Source organism: Rhinopithecus roxellana, chromosome 5 (assembly GCF_007565055.1).
Source record: "Rhinopithecus roxellana isolate Shanxi Qingling chromosome 5, ASM756505v1, whole genome shotgun sequence".
NCBI lineage: Eukaryota > Metazoa > Chordata > Mammalia > Primates > Cercopithecidae > Rhinopithecus > Rhinopithecus roxellana.
Window position 1 is genome coordinate 138,744,534 of NC_044553.1, and position 17,910 is coordinate 138,762,443.

General features: G+C 35.3%; 1 protein-coding gene across 2 annotated transcripts in view; it reads right to left on the reverse strand.

Moving 5' to 3' along the window:
• CEP128 (centrosomal protein 128) overlaps window positions 1–17,910 on the reverse strand; it is a 460,860-nt gene that overhangs the window by 55,834 nt on the left and 387,116 nt on the right. For both annotated transcript variants that reach the window (XM_030931469.1, XM_030931470.1), the window contains one exon: window positions 11,360–11,383. In XM_030931469.1, coding sequence (XP_030787329.1) covers window positions 11,360–11,383 — 24 coding nt within the window. The remainder of the gene's footprint in view (window positions 1–11,359; window positions 11,384–17,910) is intronic.

Genomic DNA, 17,910 nt, shown 5'->3' on the forward strand with positions numbered 1-17,910 from the left:
AAAGAAGCCTCACATTTTTTAAGTTGGTCATCACCTTCTGCCACAAGGTTGTAACTCTGCATAAACAGCCCACTTGTTTTAGCAGTATTTTCTACATTTGACCATAAACAATCATGTTGTTCAGAAGCTTAACCCTTTGAAGATATCCCTATTACTGGAAAACGCACATAGCTTAATACTGACTAACACAGAATATGGGCTGTGTATTTTGGGACAGGGTGGAGAAAGGAGAATGTCTAGATTGTTTCACCCAAGATCCCTCATGAGAGATTCATGAGGATATTTCCGTTTGCCCTCGATGCGAATATACAGAAGGTAGACCAACATTAGAGCAGTGGGAAACTTGGCAGAACGGGCTAGGACAGGGTTTGTGCAAAACCTTTTTCCGGTTTCAGTTTGAATGGGTTCCCAGGAAGTGTCAAGTCTGAACAAATCCAAAATTTTACAATGTAGCTCAGCCAAAACTGCTGGGATTCACCTGATTCTGGGTCAAAACTGTAACAGAGCACACTGCGTTTTATTTGGTGTAAAGCCAATTGGACTGAACCTTTCAGGCAACTTCAATGAGAGGCTCATAGCCTTGGCAAAACCAAAAATGAACCTAGCTTGATCTTTGGTTTTAAAGCAGCAAGTTCTGGCTTTGTAAAGAGATAAAGGCAAGTTTTCCTTAGCTTCAAGATTCTTACAAATACTTAAGAGAGGCACTGCAAATAATTAGCAGTTATTTGGCCAGATCTACATTATCAAGTCAGTTGTTTCCTGAGTTTAACAGTGGCACTTTTTAGTAAGTACTCTAACTCATTTGGGTCTATATATTCTTAAGTGCCCTAGAGCACAATTTAGTGTCCTAACAAAGAGTGATGGCTCTTCAACTTCAGTGCCTGTAGAGTGATTTGCACATGCAGTAGGATGAAGCACAATCAGTGTTAGATCCAGGGTAAAAAGGGAAAAAAATTAAAAATAAAAACTCCAACAGCAATTGTCTACTTCAACACAAACAGGTGAAGTAAATGTCTATGACATCACTTAGTCTGTAATTTCCAGAGACACATGGGCATCTTCTTACAAACTTGGACATCTAATCTTGAAGCTCAGCTAATGTGTACAGTTCAATGAATCTTTCAGAGATATGCTTCAGACTCTACAGTGTTTTTAAAAGAAAAGTCATATTTCTAAGAGTTTTCCAGTGTTTTGTAATATTTCTCAATATAGGCATATGAGTATATATTTTTCTCTATACAGCTTTAGGTTAGGATTTACCCCATTTCAAGTTGTGTTAGCTCTGTAAGTATATTTCGAAAATAAGAGAGATAAGATTTTTTTAAGTATTTGGGAAGCTGATTAAATGCTGACTAATTGCAACTACTAATTACACATTTGCTCTAAGTCAATGGTTTTCAAAATTAAGTTTTAAAGCTATGTATCTCTCTCTCACACACGTTTTTAAGTTATCCAAATGTTTTTAATCATAAGCGTAAGTAGTTGCAAAGGATGACATTTTCTTGCAATATTGTAAAGAATGACGTTTTCAAATAAAACTCATTCATATAAATAATATAAACGTATCCAGTAAACTTTAAATAACTCAGTAATTTGTTGCCACCATTTATCCACTTACAAAATAAATATGACCATTGTTAAAAGACAGATTTTTTTCTGGTTCCTTTTTTCCCTTCAGTTTATACTAATATAAAATATATTTATGTTCATAAGTGTTTTTATCATTTTGCCATACTTCAACCTTCTCTGTAACAATGTATATATATAAATATAGAGAAAAAAATTGGTTTTTAAAATTCTCTGAGACCATAAAGCTCTATGTTATACATTTTTATAGACTGGATTAGCATTATAATTAATATTAGGTATATTATGAAATTATTAAATGTGAAATGTAAAAAAAAAATCCAAAGCTTCCAAAAAGTGTATCTCTTAATGGAATAAATATAGCTTCCTCTTCTCCCACACTGAGTTAGTTCACATAACCCTAGCTAAATGTTAATTTTTGTTTGAATAAGACAGGGTTTCATTTCATTTCTATTCCTATTATTTCTATAGATTTAATCACAAATCTTGTTCACATAAAAAGCACATGAGAATGAAAGTTTTGTTATAACAATGTTACTCGATTCTTGAATGTTTTCCTACTCTTATGGTAAATATTACATAGTGATCTGTCATCAAAATTAATTTTAATAATCTATCAGCCCTACGAAGTTCTCTTTTGACTTTGTTGAAAGCAAAGAATGAGAAACTACCTGACTTACCAAAGGACTATTATGCAGTTATTTAGACCATTTACTTCCTATTTCTCGAAGGTATGCCAAAAAGGCTTTATTTGTCAAGATTTATCATGTAACTGTTCTTCTTTTGTTTAACTCAACATATACAGGAAGGGTTGAGACAAATAAAAATCTTGCTAACTTTAACACTATTCTATTAGTGTAATATTTTTGATATATTTATTTTATCTTAGCATTAAATATGGTTCCATATAAATCCCAGACTTACAGATTGGCAAAGCCAGTCCTCACTGTCAAACCAATCAGCCAAATCACTCTTGCTTTATGGTACAAAAAGAATCTGACTTCATTTCTCAATTAAATGGAATGGTGTTAATGTGTGTCCCTGTGAAAACTGTCTCACTTTTGAATCATAATTCTAAAACAGATAAATAGGTAAAGCATGGAGCTCCGCTAGAGTTTGTCACGTGGATGAAATAAGACACTGCTGCCTTTAATGATTTCTTATCAACACTCTCGTAGCTTTGATTTCTGGAGCTATACATCCTTTGATTATAGCAGAGTAGTGGAAGAGGTGAGGTTATTAAATAAAAATGTCTTCACCTCCCTCCCCAATAAACAGAATATATCTAATTCAGAACACCTCAACCCCAGTATCCCATATATCAAATACAGCTCTTTGTTCTTAACAAAAATATATGTGCAACTAAGAAGGATAAGAAGTCTTACCTCGGGGCCTTGATTAAAGAAGGCCAGCAGGCACAAAAATCTTAAACTACCCTTTTGCTTGGCACCTTAAAGTGCCTGGAGGAATTTGCCTCATGGATCTCAGGATGGGTGAGAAATAGGCCTGTTTTTTTTTTTTTTTTTTTTTTTTTTTTTGTTGTTGTTGTTTTTTTTAAATAAAGTGGGAGAAAGTCAATTATGAAAGGTACGATGGCCTTTCAAAGCAGAGTCATTTTAGGAGAAAGTGCATCTAGAAACTGAAGCTATAAAAACCAATTCTCAGTTAGCTGGGCGTGGCGGTAGGCACCTGTAATCCCAGCTACTTGGGAGGCTGAGGCAGGAGAATTGTTTGAATGCGGGAGATGGAGGTTGCAGTGAGCCGAGATGGCGCCACTGCACCCCCAGCCTGGGTAACAGAGTGAAACTCCATCTCAAAAACAAAAACAAAAACAAAAACAAAAAACTATAAGCCAATTCTCTTAAAACTATTTGTGCCTGACTACCTCTTGGAAGATCTCTGTATACTCCCAGGGGCATGCTACCCCAGTTAGAACATGCTGTTACTTACCAGCTCTCTTTGAACATTCCTGTTGGGGTCAGCATTAATCATTTTGCAGTAAAAAGCTTTTAAAAAGTTATACTAACACGTTTCAGTTCCCTTCAGTTTTTAAATTTTTTTTTGGTGAAATATGTCATTGATACAAAATTATAAGTAAAATACATACATACAGTTTAAAGAAAATGACAATCGGTGGTTTTAATTAGTGTCTCCCTGATTGCTAATGAAAAATGTCTTCTCACATGTTTCTTTTTCAATAGAGATGCTTGCTTATGCCCTTTGACCTTCTTTTGTCCCTTTTAAAAGCTTGGATATCTTTTTCTAATTGTTTTTTAGGCAATAAGATTAGGACACAAATTGGTAGTCAGTTATATCTGCTACAAACATATTCTATGTGTGGCTTTTCACTCTTTTTATGTCGTATTTTTATTTGGTTTACAGAAGGTCTTAATTTTAACATGGTAACTTGAGTCACTTCTTTTATATGATCCATTATTTCAATGCCTTGTTTGCCTTTTCTTTTTTCTTCAGAAATCTCCTTCAGTTCCAGGGTTATGAAAATATTCAACAATTTTTTGTGTGTGTTCTAAAAATCTTATGGTTTGCCATTCACATTTTGGTTTTCTTTCTTTCTTTCTTTTTAAATTATACTTTAAGTTCTGGGATACATATGCAGAATGTGCAGGTTTGTTACACAGGTATACATGTGCTGTGGTGGTTTGCTGCACCCATCAACCTGTCATTTGGTTTTAAGTCCCGCATGCATTAGATATTTGTCCTAATGCTCTCCCTCCCTTACCCCCAACCCACCAACATGCCCCGGTGTGTGATGTTTGCTCCCTGTGTAAATGTGTTCTCATGTTCAACTCCCACTTATGAGTGAGAACACCACATTTTTGCATCTGATATGAGATAGAGGTTCAGTTTAATATTTTTAATACCATCTATGGAAAAGTTCATCCTTACTCCACTGATATGTGATGCCATTTGTGTCAGACATCAAGTTTCCATATGTATTTCCGTTTCTGGGTTCTCTATTTGATTACACTGACCAACTTATATATTCCTTTGCCAAGACAACACTATCTGAATTTCCATAGTTTTAATACGTTTTGATATATATTTAAGAAAACCCCCCTTACTTTGTTCTTCAGAAATTTCTTGGCTAGAGTGTCTTCTCTATAAAACACTTGTGATTCTTTTTAAAGTTTTTTTTCTCTTATGTACTTTGAATTTTTTGTTACTTTTGCATTGGCATAGTGTTAATTACATTTTCTTAGTAATTGTTGCTTGGAGTTAGAAGTAAAACATACTGTTTTTTAATCAAAGAAATTGATAAACTCTATATTTTTTCATAATTTAACTATGAATTCCTTGGGCATTTTATATAAACAAGAACAGTATTTGCAAATATCAATTTTACTGCACTGGCTAGGACCATCTGCACAGTGTCTAACAGAAGCTGTGCAACAGCACATCCTTTGTTCCTGGTCATAGAGGAGGATGTCAGCATTTCAGTGCTAAGGTGATTTACCCATAGACTTTTTTTCCATATGACCTGTATGAGATTAAGAAAGTTTCCCTCTATTCTTAGTTTAATAGAAGGTTCATGATGATGATGATGATGGTGGTGGTGGTGGTAGTGGTGGAATCAATGCTTCTTATTCATTTACGGGGATGGCCTTTTCAAATTTTATTTCTCCCTAATCTGTCACTATGCTATAAATTACATTGATTAATTTTCTAATGTTAAACCAACTTGTTTAACTCAACTGAACTGCTGGAACAAACTCAACTTGTTCATGATGAGCTATTCTTTTTAAACATTCCTAAATCTATTTCGCTAATCTTTTGTATAAATTTTTGCATTCGTGTTAATGACTAAGGGTCTAAATTCCCTTACTTATTCTTATGCTTGGTTGTAGCACAAACACTATGCTGACTCAGGATATAAACTGGGCATGTTCCCTCTTTTTCTAGTCTCTGGAAGAGTTTTATAAAACTGAAATTATCTGCCCCTAGAACATTTGGTAGAACTTATGTATAAAATTATTTGGGCTTGGTAGCCCTTTTCTGATTAAATTTTAATTGACTAAAAATAGTTGATTAAAATTATTTTTAAAAAATTTAGTTATGCTATTTCTTCTTCATTTTTGAAAATTACATTTTTCTAGGAATTTATTTCTCTAATTTATAATTAGAAAATTATTCAGAATACTTTGCTATGTGGTTAAATTCTCCAAGACCTGTAGTTATATCCTTTTTTTCCAATCATAATGGACAATGGTCTTTTTTACTATGATTCGTTGGTCAAAAAACAGACTTCACTTTGTTAGCCCTGTCTATTGCATGTTTTTTTCTATTTCATTAATTTTCAGTCTTCATTTTTTCCCTTCTTGTGTTTTCTTTAGGTTTTACTCTTTTAATTTCCTTTTAATATCTTATGTTGGGTGATAAGCTCATTAATTTTCATCCCCCTTTTTTTTAACATAAGCACTAAAGCCTTTACATTTCATCATAGATAACACTACTACTATATCCCATATATTTCAACACGTTAATATTTTAATCATTCAGTTCTATACAAAATTTACACTACCTTTTTTGACCTGTGAATTGTTTAAAAGTTTGCTTTGTAATTTCTAAAAGCCTATGGTCTATATGGTTATTTTTTTGAATCTTAGAGCTAGCTATGACTATGTCACTAAGTTCTGGTCCATGGATATGAACAGAAATGGTATGTGCAACTTCCAGTTTCCACTATTTTCAGTTTCCACTACAGGGGAGTTACATGCCCTCCCTTTCCTTCATTTTTCTAGTTAGTATGCAAATATAAGGGCAAGAGGTGGCATAGGCATTGGATAATGAGGACAGAGCAACAACATATTGAGGATCATAGTGCAAAAGACAGAAGGAACAAAAAGACAGAAGGAACGTAGCGTTCTAACACCATGGGGACACTACCTGCCAATGGATAGCTTATGTTTGGATTAGCACATGAGATAAATTAATTTTTATGTTACTTAACCCACTATTATTTTGAGTGTTTCTCCAACTTTAACTAATACAAAGGTATGAGAATCAACATTGTCATGGTATTAATGGAAATGAAAATAAAGACAGATTTAAAGGGTGATATGAAAAACTGCATTTATATCACCAAAGTGAATTGCCTTACAATCCCTTTCACTTCCTGAAAGGACCCTTACTGTAGTATCTTATTTTCTTTTCCCCCATGACCTCCCACTTACTAAGTTTGCTAGTTCCTTTCTCTAAACAAGGGTATGCACTTTGCCTTTGCATGCACTCTGCTCTGGCACCAAACTGCCCCTACTCCTAATTTTCCAAGCACATTTCTAAGGCTGGATTCCCTCCAATGTGCACTTTCCCTCTTCCTGCTTGCAGTCTCTTACTATTCCACACCATCCTGCACACTGTCACTACATTTATAGACCCCATCCACCGCAGCACGATCCCTCATTAAAAGCCACCAATGGCAGCCTATTGGCGTAATACCTATTCTTCCACTTTCTACCTCCCAACCTTGAAATGCAGATGGCAGAAAATGTAAGGTGATCACAGCACTCTTTCTGGAAGAGCAACCAGAAAAACATCCTTCCCAACAGAATGTTTCAGTAACTAGTACTGACCAGTATGAACTAACATTTGGGAAGGACCTATTTAGATTCTGTTATAAAAGATCCCTGATGTAAAAGATATAAAACTCTGATATAAAAAAAATCAAGTCTAAACTGCTTGGTTTGTATTTCAGAACACCAGAATGACCCCTCTTACTCTCTCAAACTGTTATCTATCTCTCTATACATTATCTCCTATGAACCTACAGGGAAAAAATGTGAAAAGACTTTGAAATGGAACAGAAACTTACTAGGTATCTTCAGTGAAGACCTAGTTTTTGCCTAGCACACCTATCTCGGTTTTCTGATTCTGTGGGATCTCTGTGCTCTCACCATCTTTGAGTTATTTATAACTTTATGAGTTGCAGGTAACTGATAACAATACAAATAATTTTTGTTCACAGACAATAAATTTTGTCTGGTAGGGTTCCATTGATTTTCCTTCCTCATTGTAGAAGAAGTCAATTTTGCCTTTATTTAAAATACATTTCAGCACTCGGTAGTGCTTATATATGTGTGGTTGTTTAAATGCTCCTTTAAGTCATTTGTAACTTCTTGTTCATTCCCTCATTAATTAATGAGTTAAATAAACACATTTGTTACAAGTTTATTTTATATGTGTATGGAAGTCATGACTTTACCTTAAAAAATCCTTTTAACAACCCCTTTTGTTCATTACTGTCTTAGACTTTGATTACATCTCCAATATGAAAGGTCTTCTCTGGCTCTTTCTACCTGACTACTGATTCTTCATATTTCAGAAATAAATTTAAGCTCCTTATCATGTCCTCAAACTGCAAAATCTATCATTTTCACAATAAACCCAGATCACAATGATGCCTCAGTTTTCTTTACAATTATCTTTTCTTCAAAAATAGCTTCTGCAAATGCATTATCTTTTTCATTCATGGACTGTATTTTTTTTGTTGTTATCTTTCATTATTAATTCATTTAAATGAATGTGTCTTCTTTACCTAATTAGAGTACAAATTCCTTGAAAGCACTGATCACAATTTACTTTCCTTTTTTCTTTCTTGGCATCAACACACTGCCTCATATTGAGCCCAATACATTTCCACTGCTGAGTCCCATCCTTGGCCCATGAGCTGGGGCTCTCAATCAAGGTTTTTTTTTCCCCCATATAATCACTTAGCTTTATTTAGGGAATCAACCCATTCTGTTTTGGTTGAAGGTGGTTCCATCCCAGTAAAATTTACATTAAAATTTAGTGAAGATGGTTAGAGTTTCTGTGAAACACCAAATAGAATGTAGTATTGACCAGGAATTCTAGGAAATAAAGAATACATTGCCATGTTTCTGGGGAATTTCTCACAACTATTGGACCAATGCTGTTTATTCCTAAGTACAGTCTTATGTGAGGTTGAGATACTTGCAGTGTGACAGTCATTCTTTCATTCTACAAATGTTTATTGATTGTCTACTATATATCAAACATTTTTGACAGACCCTGGCAATGCATTTGCAAATAAAATGTAGTTTCTAATCCAAAGAGCTTACCTGCTATTAAAGAAAGAGAGGGAAAAGTTGAGGAAGACAGGGAAAAATGGGCATGTGACTGTGACCTAAGCAGATAGATGCTTAGGTGGCAAGCTAAATCAAGTTTCTTATTATGATGAAAAGGTGATCTTCTTTTCAGGTATTGTAACTACTGGACTGCTAAAATCAATCTACTGTAAATACTCCTAATGGAATGGTGAAATTTCAAACATTTGCAGATTGGTAGCACCATGATACATGCCCTACATGCAACACTTTCGGTACTGTTAATAACAACTCAACCAAATATGGACCAACAACATTTTTCTGAGTTTTAAGCCCTGACTTGAGAGGGAATAATAAACGATCTTGAGATAGCTTTCAGCATATTTGATTTTATGTACTATAAAGTATTTTATCAGTTGAATAGTCTACCAAGTTCATTAAAATCTGTCCCTTAAAATGTCATATGAAAGCAAAGGACTTCATAATATTTGATCATTAACATTATTACTGAGCATTTCAATTTTTATGGTTTTATTTATAATTATTTCAAATTGAAACTATCAAAAAACTACTGCTGTTTAAAACCTAGTCCGTTTAATCAATTTTATTTTTCCCATGACGACTTTTTATTTTTACCTTTATTCTTATGGGAACCTTTATGATAGGACATTTATGATTCTATTCCTATGTACTTTGTTAGTGAAGAGGTTAGATAAAAAATATTAACAAATACAAATAGTCATTGTTGCTGATACCATTTTCAGTTTTGCATAGTATATAGGTAGAATTCAAATGATGAAATAAGAAGTAACAAGCAATCACATAATGGTAACGATAACATTTGTTGGTCCTAAATATTTTCACATGCATTTTCTCTCTTAATTCTTAAAGCAACCTGATAAAATAATTTTAATCACAACCATTTTACAGATGAAGAAAACAAGAAAGAAGTCATCTGCTAGGTGTTGCATAAGCGGCATTTTGTACACCAAATCCAGGTCTTCAAACTCAACAATTATGTTTTTGTTCAGATTTTTTAAAAAAGCATTTAATTTGCAGGCCAAATTCTATTGGCAAGTCACTTTCTAGGGGTAAGTAAAATATATGTGGAAGAACACTAAACATTTTATTCACCAACAATGTCATCATACTGAAACTGAGAATAGTGTACTTTCTAAATGGCCCATTTAAATCTCAGGAAGAAGTTATTTATCCATAGGGTCTGGACACCATCAATCAAAATCACTTGCTTGCATATTACTGAAATGTGGTCCATAATCATCTTTCCTCTCTTCATACTCACAAATAAACATTTCATTTTTTATTAACCTTATTATCTAAATAATTTTTTCCTGCTTGTTAAAAATATAAAAAGAAAAAAAATCACCACTAAGATACTTCTAATATTTTATGTATTTTCTTAGTCTTTTTAAATGTAAAATATGCACACTTAATATTTTTATCACTCTTTACATATCATTATTTATCACTTTTTCATATATTAGCATGGTAATATTTACTTTTTTGAAAACCTGACTTTTTATGGCTGCATAGTATTTCATCAAATACTTGAAAAACAGAAAGGAATAAAACTAGAATCTATAATTCTTGAGTAACTTATCACTGTTGTGAGTTTTGCTTACTCTCTTCCATTCTTTTTTTATATGCCTGTATTTCATCATTAAAGTATATACAATTTTATATCTTGAAATTTTTTCCATTAATATTATAAGCCTTTGCATAACCACTGTGGCATGTTGGGTACAGAACCATAATTTTATTGACAATAAGTTGGTTTTCCTTTAGTTTAGTTTTTTTTTTTTTTTTGGGAAAGACTCTTGCACTGTTGCACTGGAGTACAGTGGTGTGATCGCGGCTCACTGCAATCTCCGCCTCCCGGGTTCAAGCAATTCTCCTGCTTCAGCCTCCTGAGTAGCTGAGATTACAGGTGCTCACCACCATGCCCAGCTAATTTCTGTATTTTTAGTAGAGATGGGGTTTCATCACTACCCCATCTCTACTCCCGGCCATCTTCGAGGCCAGGCTGGTCTCGAACTCCTGACCTCAAGTGATCCGCCTGCCTCAGTCTCCCAAAGTGCTGGGATTATGGGTGTGAGCCACTGTGACCAGCCAAAAATAATTTTTCAGTGAATATTGTATGCATGTAGTCTTTACATCTATGAGCTTGAAAAATTATTTCTTAATAGTACATTCCTACAAGTAAGATTATTCAGAAAAAGTTGGCATGCTTTCATTATTCTTTTTGTGACATTAGTGGGTGAAAATGTTTATAAAAACCAAGAATGTTAAAATCTTAGACATGAAAGATAAATAGCAACCTGATCTCAGTTTCTTATCAACCAATCCTTTTAGTGATTGTGAAATACAGTAAAAAATATACCAAGCATTGATTACATTTAATATATTTTTCATAAATTAGTACATCTTGACATGAGAAGTACTGAGAGATGTGACCACTTAAGCACGCCCACATTTTTATTTAATTTTTTTCATTTTAAAGTCTATATCCACATACCTTTTAGATACAGTTTAGCTTGTTTTCCCCTTTGACATCTTAGATGTAGTTCTAGAAATGATTTCTGAAACTGCTTCCTTTGGTGTGCTCTGAAATCCACATCAGGAGACAGCAGTAATTCTGATACAAGGAGAAAGAAAATGCCCCAACTTACCGTTTCTAATGCAATTACACGGTCCTGCAAAGAAAGCATAATATATAATTATAAAACGAAGGCTGTTAAAAATTGTTTCAAGTTTACTTCATTTACAGGTATTCTATTTACCATCTATTATTAATAAATTTTTTTAAAATGTAAAAAATGAGAACTACTTGGAATGATCTCTATAACAGAAAAATAGTCATCAAAGAATGACTGTACTTTTTTCCATCTCATTTAGTGTTAGGGCCATAGGGTTTAAGAGTAAATACTACAATTCAATGAAAGGAATAGATCTTACCACTTTTGCAATGGTAAGATTATTTATAAGGATATAAAATGTTAGATTTGATTATATGAATCACAACTAGACAAGAGTAGTGATATAGACAAGGAATTAAGCACATATATTAGCTCTTAATTAGGTATACAGTGAAAAAGGTGGTCTCCAAAACAAGCTGAAATTCAGACATATCTTCATCAATTAAAATAAATGAGTAAATCATTATTGAAAACAAGGCAGGAAAATAAATCAGAAAGATATGGCACATGGAGCCAATCCTGAGCCCAGATAGGCCTTCATTGTCTACAGCATCTTAGAATGTTTATAGGATTGGCTTTAAAAGGGGTCATTGATAACAGTGCATCAAAAGTTAAATGATTAAGAAAATGTCTGTATTCTCAACTCCATAGTTGTATTCTCAAGTCTTTCCAGAGGTGACATCTATAAACAGGAAGTCTTTACCAAATAAAGACTGAATCTGAGACAAAGCAGAGTGTGAAGATTTAAGAAAATGAAAAATCATCCTTTTTAAGGAGGACTGAGGCCATTTGTCTTTGTTTTCTCTCATTTTAAGAACTGGAGGAGGATGGGTGCAATGACTCATGGCTGTAATTCCAGCACTTTGGGAGGCTCAGGTGTACAGATCACAGGAGGCCAGGAGTTCAAGACCAGCCTGGAAAACCTGGTGAAACACCGTCTCTACTAAAAATTAAAAAAATAGCCAGGTGTGGTGCTGCGTGCCCGTAATCCCAGTTACTTGGGAGGCTGCAACAGGAGAATTGCTTGAACCCAGGAGTTAGAGGTTGCAGTGAACTGAGATCATGCCACTGCACTCCAGCCTGGGCAACAAAGCAAGAGTACAGCTCAAAAAAATAAAAATAAAATAAAAGAACTAGAGGAAATACGTGGAATCTAGATTTGTAAAAACAAAATTAACTAATCATCTAAAGAAGCATAATGGTTAATACTGAGTGTCAACTTGACTGGATACAAGGATGCAGGGTGTTGATCCTGGGTGTGTCTGTGGGGTGTTACCAAAGGAGATTAGCATTTGAGTCAGTGGGCTGAGGAAGGCAGACCCACTGTTAATCTGGTGGGCACAATCTAATCAGCTGCTGGTGAATATAAAGCAGGCAGAGAAATGTGAAAGGGAAGACTGGCCTAGCCTCCCAGCCTACGTCTTTCTCCTGTGCTGGATGCTTCCTGCCATCGAACACTGGACTCCAAGTTCTTCAGTTATGGGGCTTGGACTGGCTCTCCTTGCTCCTCAGCTTGCAGACAGCCTATTGTGGGACCTTGTGATCATGTAACTTAATACTTAATAACTCCCATTTATATATATATGTATATACATGTGTGTGTATATATATGTACATACATGTGTATATGTGTGTGTGTGTGTATATATATATATATCTCCTACTAACTCTATCCCTCTAAGAGAACTTTGACTAATAAAAGAAGTAAAGAGAGAAAAATGGTGCACAGAATGACTCAGCCCAGGTCTCTTGTGGTCCTGTAGGGACCCACATAGACCTATGACACTTAGAAGCAGAATGAACTCGGCCCCTACTGGCATTCTCTCAGTATCACATGAAATAGAGGGCTCACTTCTAAAGAGTTCTGCAAACTAACTTCCAGCAATCAGACTGGGAAACAGTTGAACATTTCCACCCTATAAACATTTGGCTATGTGGGCATGAATTAAATGAATACATTATGCAAAATTAGCCCAAAGCAGACTGTTTCTAGCAATATAATCTGTTTAATTGCATTTTGTTGGCATACTTAAGAGGGCCTCACCCTTACCCTCATAATTTTCATAAAATAACTGCTATTTTGTTGGTGACTTGTATATTGTCACATTTGAGCACTTCATAATAAATGCGTATGATGCCTCAAGGGGGTTTTGATCTATTGTTGCCAGGCATCTTATTCATTGTGCATCTGGGACAAAAACCATTCAGCAATACTTTAACATCCTTTGCAGATTGAACAGAACCTCATTAGATGCCTTATACAGAGAGAAACAGCCTTTGGGCAGTATCATATTTATATGAACCATCTTGGAAGGCTGAAAATATTTACAGCCCTATTTGGGCCTTAAGTTTTCCTTATACCATGGGTTTGTGGGTTGTTATTAGTTAAGATTAACGTATTTTAAAAGCATACCTAGAGCTGCTTTTAATATTTTAAATTTTCATATAATGTCAAAACAGAACAGAATTAAACTGTCTGTCCTAATTCGTATCTTAGTGTTTAGCAAAGACAAACTGATAGCATTGTAAGTTGTGTATGAGTCCCTTCATTTTACTTAATTTTTTATTTTAAAGGAAATATGTGCCTAGTTTTTGTGACTATGGACTCAAATGGTCAAGACAACTCCATTTTGTTGAAATATGAAGGTCAAATATATATATATACACACACACACATATATATACATACACTTTTTTTTTCTTTTTTTGAGATGGAGTCTCACTCTGTCACCCAGGCTGGGGTGCAGTGGTGTGATCTTGGCTCTCTGCAAGCTCCACCTCCCGGGTTCACTCCATTCTCCTGCCTCAGCCTCCCAAGTAGCTGGCAATACAGGTGCCTGCCACAATGCCTGGCTAATTTTTTTTTTTATTTTTAGTAGAGACGGGGTTTCACCATGTTAGCCAGGATGGTCTCGATCTCCCAACCTCGTGATCCGCCCACCTTGTCCTCCCAAAGTGCAATAAATAAATATATTTGAATCCACTTTAGTTATGTTTGTTTCCTATAACCTACTCTATTCCAAAATGGTACTGAGATAGTTTTCAATAAAAAAATTGTATGCCAAAAAACATGAGAAAATTAGAGAAATAGAAAATTTAGTTCATTAACCTGACTTTCAATAATTCAATATGCCAATCAACTACAGCTAATAAGATACCAACCATTGTAGTCAATTACTGATTTTGTCTAAATTATAGTTTTCAGTCTTAATTGTAGGCTGTAAATAAAGAGAAATTATTGCTAGTCTTTATGAACTTCTTACTTGATTTTAAAATTTAAAAAATGCATTTTGAAAACAAGTGGTTATGGTTGACACTGTTTTATATAAAAAATTATGCTACTGTGTATCATTACTCTCAGCGGAAAATAAGCCAAGAACAGTGTAGCTTTTCTTTCCTTTCTTTTTTTTTTTTTGGAGATAGGGTCTCCCTCTTCATTCAGGCTAGAGTGCAGTGTCACAGTCAGAGCTCACTGCAGCCTCTGTCTTCCAAGCTCAAGTGATCCTCCCACCTCAGCCTACCAAGTAGCTGGGAGTATAGGTGTGCACCACCACACCCAGCTAATTTATTTTTTACTTTTTGTAGAGATGGGATCTCACTATGTTACCCAGGGTGGTCTTGTACTGCTGGGCTCAAGCAATCCTCCTGCCTCGGCCTCCCCAAATGCTGGGATTACAGGCATGAACCACCATACCCAGGCCATTATTGTAGCTTTGATATGCTTCATGATTAAAAAAGAAAAAGCCAGTATATGTCCTAGAATGAACATATAATTACAACAAAATAAATTATATCTCCATAACCTCTCCCATTTTACCCAGAGCTGCCTTTGTAATTTTTTCCCCCTTTTTCTTTAATCTACAATTTTCATTTAAACAGATTGAAGTTCAACCTGCAGGTTCATTACTCCACCCACACTTCCAAACCACCAATCCCTGAACCCCACTCTCAACATGCTCCCAAGACTTAATCCTGAAAAGAAAAGCATTGCTATAACAATGAAAGGGCATTAGGAGGTAGGAGAAGTAGAGAGGGAAGACCACTTCCAGGAAATAATGAAGATACTTCCATGCCATTTCAGATGGTTTTAATAAATCAGTGGCTCTTATTTTTGTAGTAATAGACTTTGAGAGTCTAATAAAACTTGACATTCTCTCTAGGAAAATGTACATTATATACAACACACATATATAATTTTATATATACTTTTTGGGGTAATGCAGACTCTTTGAAGCCTACCCATGGGCCTCCAAGTCTTTTTTTTTTTTTTTTTTTTTTTTTTTTTGAGATGGAGTCTCACTCTGTTGCCCAGGCTGGAGTGCAGTGGCACAATCTCGGCTCACTGCAACCTCTCCCTCCTGGATTTAAGTGATTCTCCTGCCTCAGTTCCCAAGTAGCTGGGACTACAGGTGCGTGCCACCACACCCAGCTAATTTTTTTGTATTTTTAGTAGAGACAGGGTTTCACTGTGTTAGCCAATGTGGTCTTGATCTCCTGTCCTCGTGATCCACCCGCCTTGGCCTCCCATAGTGCTGGGATTACAGACGTGAGTCACTGCTCCCAGCCCAAGTCTTTTTATTCCAAATAAAAACACCTAAAATAAGACATAAGAATATTATAAAAATAAATTATTATATTACACTAAACGCATTTATTTCTTCTTTATGAAACATGCCTAGATAAATAACCTCAGTAACAAAGAAATAAACAATTATGACTATAACTAAGGGCTCTTATAGGGCAGAAGTAAAAATGTAAAATTCTAAGTAGGAGTGAAGTGTTAAACAAAAAACAAAGGAATAATTTTCTTCAAATACTTGGAAGAAAAGAGCTTTCTGGGAAAAAGCCTGTTTTGCTGCTATTGTTTACATGTGATTGGATAGTCCCTTTTCTATTATTCTCTAGTTCTAAGAAATGGAAAGTTCACGAAACACCTAAATTGACACAAATATTTTTAAAAATGTTTACCCTTAATGACTGTACATGTAGTCACTGCATAGACATTGAATGACAACGGAAGGGTGCTAATAGCTGTTCTTACCAATAAGTGAATATTACACTTTCTAAGTAAAAATAATGTGGCTACACATCATGTTTTAATTTGTTCTGGGTTTGACAGATCAGGTGAGGAAAAGCCATACGATATAGGCTTCCCTCAATATACAAATTATTTTGGGGGAAGCCTATAGCATGTATACTATAAAAAGATGTATTTTAACTTTTGAGGTTAATGAGGTTTTGAAACTGCCTTTGCAAAATTATAACTGAGGAAATTATGGCAGTGACAGAAATTAAACCTAACTGACTCTATCTTGCTTCTTTCTAATCCTTAAGCTGTCACTGTTCATTCCTGGGTGTTGGCTGAACTAACTTTGGGAAGGAATTCAGTTCATGGTTTGACTCTGAAACAAAATTGATAACTGCCCTTTACCGAAAAGACTTTCTTCTTGTCTGGGGTCCAGTCTGCCTTTGCAGGACTAACAAATTAGCTACAAGATTAGAAATTTAGGCCAGGCACAGTGGCTCACATCTGTAATTCCAGCACTTTGGGAGGCTGAGGTAGGTGGATCACCAGAGTTCAGGAGTTTGAGACCAGCCTGGCTAACATGGCTAAACCCTGTCCCTACTAAAAATATGCAAATTTGTCGGGCGTAGTGGCAAGCACCTGTAATCCCAGCTACTCGGGAGGCTGAGGCAGGAGAATTGCTTGAACCCAGGAGGTGGAGGTTGCAGTAAGCTGAGATCACACCATTGCACTCCAGCCTGGGCAACAGGAGCAAAACAATGCCTCAAAAAAAAAAAAAAAAAAAAAAAAGGAAAGAAAAAGAAAAGAAAAAAGAAATTACAATTTGGGGGTCATGCAGCCTCTGGCTTTCAGGGTCTGAACCTCCCCAAATTGCTCCTGTGGATAACATCATTATTGCATAAACCTAAGATCAGTGCTTGAGATAGTTTACAGACCCTGCACTGGATGGATCGGCTGACACCACTCACACCAGTAATCTGGCCCAACCAGTTCTGCCCTCCCACCCAAAAACCGAAGACATTAAGATAACCGAACTTTAACCCCCTATGATTCCATCTCCAGTCTGACCAATCAGCACTCCCCACTTCCCAAGTTTTTAAGGGTAATTTGGTGAGCCCCTACTCGCCAAATTATCTTTAAAAACTCTGATCCCCGAATGCCTGGGGAGACTGATTTGAGTAATAAAACTCCAGTCTCTTGCACAGCCGGCTCTGCGTGAATTACTCTTTCACCATTGCAATTCCCCTGTCTTGATAAATAGGCTCTATCTAAGCAGCTGGCAAGGTGAACCCATTGGGTGGATACAGTTTGTAACTAGCCTTAAGCTGTATATATTCATTTACTACCACAGTGAAGTGTACTTTAGAATTTAGGAATGGACCAAGGCAAATTCATTAATATCACTAGAGATGAGCAAATATTTGTAGGCTATTAGGAAATGAGCATTAAATGGATGATTTGTTATCAGAATATCTAATCATTAAAAGTTTATTTGATT